The sequence below is a fragment of the Centroberyx affinis genome, unplaced genomic scaffold (assembly GCF_046629955.1).
Source record: "Centroberyx affinis isolate AG114_WGS23_722 - 3 ecotype Tasmania unplaced genomic scaffold, CSIRO-AGI_Caff_v1 ptg009994l_1, whole genome shotgun sequence".
NCBI lineage: Eukaryota > Metazoa > Chordata > Actinopteri > Beryciformes > Berycidae > Centroberyx > Centroberyx affinis.
Window position 1 is genome coordinate 1 of NW_027284710.1, and position 5,247 is coordinate 5,247.

Here is a 5,247-nt window from a genome sequence, read left to right on the forward strand (position 1 = left end):
GAGACAGAGAGAGACAGAGAGAGAGAGACAGAGAGAGAGACAGAGAGACAGAGAGAGAGAGAGACAGAGAGAGAGAGAGAGAGAGAGACATCAGAGACACAAACTTCCCACAGATTACAAACACCAAAATAGATTTTGAAAATATGACTAATAACAAAAAAACTCTGCTGGGTGAAGTGAAGTGACAGGAAAAGGACGTCCAGTGGAATACAACCACCGTAAAGACTGTCAATCACCTGTCAATTACCTGTCAATCACCTGTCAATCACCTGTCAATCACCTGTGTATTCCTGCACTATCTGCACTGTGCAGATCTCTCAGACACACTGTACATACAAACAGAACAGATACCTTTAAATACATTTGTAAAAAAAAAAATTTGTGGTGTTTACACAGTTCACACTTATTTGTATTTATATTTTTTAACTGCAACATCTACATTTTTCTATTTTTATTTTAAGTTATCTTTAGCAAAATCTAAATTTTTCTGTTTGTATTTTTAAGTTAATTTGACCTCTTTTATGTATATATTTGATTGCAATGTTGCAATGTTACACAGCTCTGTTTACACATTTCATTATTCTAGTATATCTTTACTTATTGTACGTATATTTTTTGTTTTATCGTTATTACCCCCCGGCTCTCACCGGACCGATCATTTTTCTACAGAGAAGCCGCTGCTTCATGTCAGGATGCCAGACCAGAATCAGTCAGCTGGTGGAGTGGGCGGAGTCAAAGGTCTGGACCAGGGCAAACCTTAACAACAGGTGACGTTACCTGTGGTGTTTAAGTTACTTTGACCCGCTGTCTGTCCGTCTCTGGTCACTGTCACGGTTGTCATGGTTACAGCCAGGCGATTTTAGAAATGACTTTCAAGCCAACACTGGTTACTAGTGATGGAATGATGTATCTCAATTCAATACATCTCAATACAAACTGTATTATGTGTCAGTGTCAGTCCGTCTGTAGTGTCAGGAACATGAATGGTGATATCAGCTCCATGTTATTCTGCTGTCAGGAACATGAATGGTGATATCAGCTCCATGTTATTCTGCTGTCAGGAACATGAATGGTGATATCAGCTCCATGTTATTCTGCTGTCAGGAACATGAATGGTGATATCAGCTCCATGTTATCCTGCTGTAGTAATCACTAATGAGACTCTTGACCATCACAGTTTCACAAGCTCTCCATCCAAATTATATTATTGTCACTTTGTAACGACATTTTTAAATTGTTGTTTACATTCTAGCAGCCAATGGCATCGCTGGAAAGATTTGAGTCTAACTTGAGACCTCGTCTGTGGTCCAATAGTGTTTCTGCTTAGGAAGGTTCCTCACTGAGTGAAATGAGCTGGAAGTTTCTCAGTGTCAGCCATGATAAGAGCTGTTTGAATCCTCTAAACACAAAGGAAAGGAGCTTCAATGCTTCCTTACTTAGCTCCTTTAGCAGAGGAGACACTGGAGCCTCCTTTACCAAAGGAAAGGAGATAACGCCGTCCCACAATTCCTTGCGACTCGCCGTTCGGCCGTTCACGAAAACAAACGATCAGACCGACGAGAGACACAGATCATCATCGAGTTCCCGTCGCTTATTCGGCATTTTCCATCTTATTCCATAAGTTGCTAATATGCTAATATGTTCTGAACAACATGTTAAACCCAGAGGAGAACTATGAACGTTCCTCTGCTGTGAAATGATGAAAGTGAAGTTCAGGTTGTAGAGGAACCTGCTCAGGCTGCTTTACTTATTTCTTCATTCTGAGCTTGTTGTCTTGCAGCTTTAGGAAAATCATTCATTCATCTGACTTCAGTCTCAGATGTGAAGCTCTTGCCTTAATAAAGTCTGGATCAGACAGAACCACTTCAGAGCATCAAGTTCACATGTCATTAACATGTTATGCCTATCTTGCATGAATTTAACAATTATTTTAATACAATCAAACTAATTGGGATTCATGTGGATAAATATGAGTGACAGGAGGCTGAGGGTGACGTTTTCCATCCAGGTCGAGGAGAAGAGGTTAGGAACAGGAGTTAGGACGGACTGTTCCACCACAGCCCTCATATCACATATTGAATCATATAGGGTCAGGGGTCAGGGTCAGGGTCAGGGTCAGGGGTCAGGGTCAGGGGTCAGGGGTCAGGGGTCAGAGGTCAGGGTCAGAGGTCAGGGTCAGGGGTCAGGGTCAGGGGTCAGGGTCAGGGGTCAGGGGTGAACTCACAGCTCAGGATCACGTCTCTGGCTCTCAGCAGCTGCAGACGCTCCAGCAGGTCCAGCAGCTCGCCCACCCGACCGTTCCTGCTCTCCCATTGGTTCATCACCCAGTCGGTCCGCCTCTCCCTCCTTTCAGCCAATCGAACGTCAGTCTGGTCAGACAGGACTTCTGAGGCTGAGAGAGAGAGAGAGAGAGAGAGAGAGAGAGAGAGAGAGAGAGAGCGACAGAGAGAAAGAGAGAGAGACAGAGACAGAGAGAGAGAGAGACAGAGAGAGAGGAGGAAACATTATAATAGTGAACCCAAATCACTAATACAGTAACTCTCATTAAATATTAACAGTTAATTATCAGCTGCTTAACCAGACAGACAGACAGAGAGACAGACAGACAGAGAGACAGACAGACAGACAAACAGACAGACAGGCAGACAGACAGACAGACAGACAGACAGGCAGACAGACAGACAGACAGACAGACAGGCAGACAGGCAGACAGACAGACAGACAGACAGACAGACAGGCAGACAGACAGACAGACAGACAGACAGACAGACAGACAAACAGACAGACAGGCAGACAGACAGACAGACAGACAGACAGGCAGACAGACAGACAGACAGACAGACAGACAGGCAGACAGACAGACAGACAGAGAGAAAGACAGGCAGACAGAGAGACAGACAGGCAGACAGACAGACAGACAGAGAGACAGACAGGCAGACAGAGAGACAGACAGACAGACAGACAGAGAGACAGACAAACAAACAGACAGACAGGGAGACCCTCCCACTCCAGACTGATGTTAGCCGTTAGCTAGCAGTCAGTCCAGACTGGACCGGGTCCGGTTCCAGTTTACTCACCGAACCGGGTCCAGTCCGAGCCGGACAGCCCGTCCATGACCCGGGTGAACTCACACATCACGGCGGGAGGCAGCCGGTACAGGAACTCCGACCTGACGTCCTGCCCGGACATGGCTCACAGGAAAACTAACTTACAGCTACTGGAGTTAGCTTGATGCTAACCGCTAACCGCTAACCGCCCCACCGCAGCAACTTACAGTAAACTTCTCCTGTTTAGCTTCCTGAGGCTAACAAGCTAACAAGCTAACAGCCTTGACCGCCTCTCAGTCCGCGTCCCGCCGTCACATCTCCGCAGGTAAACGGCCCGGAGGAACATGAATAACGAATAAAAATCAAAACTTCATAACTTCATAACTCCGCTGCCTCTTCCTCCACAGCGCTGTGAAGCTAGCAGAACTGACACAGTAGCTTCCGGTCCGGATTCTTCAAAATAAAAGCATGCGATTTCGTGTCCAGATTCAACTGGCATCCAGAAGAACAGCAGCAGCAGCATGAAGCACAGCTCACACTCCTGTTGGGTTCTGTGGTTCATCTGCCGCCTCACAGCAGGAAGGTTGTGGGTTTGAATCCCAGACCTTTCTGTGTGCAGTTTACATGTTCTCCCTGTTCTCCTGGTGTCCTCCCTGTCTGAACACATGCAGCTGAACTGAAGACTCTGCCTGTCAGTGTGTGTGTGTGTGTGTGTGTGTGTGGTATAGTGTATGATGTATATGATCTATGATGTATATGATGTATAGTATGTTTATGATGTAGTAAACAATGTACATGCGATAAAGTGCTATAGAAATAAAACATAAACATAAGTAAACATGACTACATTACATTACACTGTCATTTAGCAGACACTTTTGTCCAAAGCAGCTAGGTCTGCATTTATTTACAGAATATAGTATGAGACATGAAACATCACAGTATAAACTCTGTTAGTTGTCACCAAGACTATTAAGACATTGTTGAAGTTAGAGATTAAAGTGGTTCAGGCTCTGAACTGGGATTGGACGGCCTGACTTCATGACATCATCAGGCTCCTCAGATGACCTCACAGCACGACAACATGAACGCTTCTTTCTTAATGACGCTCTTTGAGGACTTTTATTTTGAAAGGTTTCTGTCGCTGTTGTTGTCATCAGGAAGTGCTGTGTGCGGGTTTTCCTGTATCTTGACTCAAGGTTTTGGTTATTTCCCTGTTCTGAGTGGCAACTACGGCAACCAGGAAGGTTTTACCGTCACCTGACGTCACACTGCAAACAAATCAGTGTGTGTGTGTGTGTGTGTCACCTGTACTCTCACCTGTTTGTCTGACCAGTTTTCAACGGACTTCCCATGATTCCTTTCCAGTGAATGTAAAAGCTGTCATATTTTACTTTAGTAATAATGACCACAGCTCAATTCATATTAACTAATTAGTAAAGTTTATATTCCTAAATGTAATTTAAGAATATAAACTATTTCAGAGCGTTCAGGGCGTTCAGGGCGTTCAGGGCGTTCAGGGCGTTCAGAGAGTTCAGAGCGTTCAGCGAGTTCAGGGCGTTCAGAGCGCTCAGGGCGTTCAGAGAGTTCAGGGCGTTCAGCGAGTTCAGGGCGTTCAGAGCGCTCAGGGCGTTCAGAGAGTTCAGGGCGTTCAGCGAGTTCAGGGCGTTCAGGGCGTTCAGCGAGTTCAGGGCGTTCAGAGAGTTCAGCGAGTTCAGGGCGTTCAGAGCGTTCAGAGAGTTCAGGGCGTTCAGAGAGTTCAGGGCGTTCAGAGCGTTCAGGGCGTTCAGGGCGTTCAGAGAGTTCAGGGCGTTCAGAGCGTTCAGGGCGTTCAGCGAGTTCAGGGCGTTAAGGGCGTTCAGGGCGTTCAGAGCGTTCAGAGAGTTCAGAGCGTTCAGGGCGTTCAGAGAGTTCAGGGCGTTCAGAGCGTTCAGGGCGTTCAGCGAGTTCAGGGCGTTCAGGGCGTTCAGAGAGTTCAGGGCGTTCAGAGCGTTCAGGGCGTTCAGGGCGTTAAGGGCGTTCAGAGCGTTCAGGGCGTTCAGGGCGTTCAGAGAGTTCAGGGCGTTCAGCGAGTTCAGCGAGTTCAGGGCGTTCAGAGCGCTCAGGGCCTTCAGCGAGTTCAGGGCGTTCAGGGCGTTCAGCGAGTTCAGCGAGTTCAGGGCGTTCAGAGCGCTCAGGGCGTTCAGCGAGTTCAGGGCGT

The 5,247-nt window shown here is 46.7% G+C and overlaps 1 protein-coding gene across 1 annotated transcript; it reads right to left on the bottom strand.

The window, feature by feature from the left end:
* Nucleotides 1–2,201: 2,201 nt before the first annotated feature.
* Nucleotides 2,202–3,442, bottom strand: LOC139640626 (interleukin-1 receptor-associated kinase 1-like). The gene is made up of 2 exons (XM_071514799.1): nt 3,078–3,442; nt 2,202–2,392 (listed from the first exon to the last, which is right to left on the bottom strand). The coding sequence occupies exons 1-2, from the start codon at nt 3,187–3,189 to the stop codon at nt 2,202–2,204; spliced, it is 303 nt and encodes a 100-aa protein (XP_071370900.1). The 5' UTR covers nt 3,190–3,442.
* Nucleotides 3,443–5,247: the final 1,805 nt, after the last annotated feature.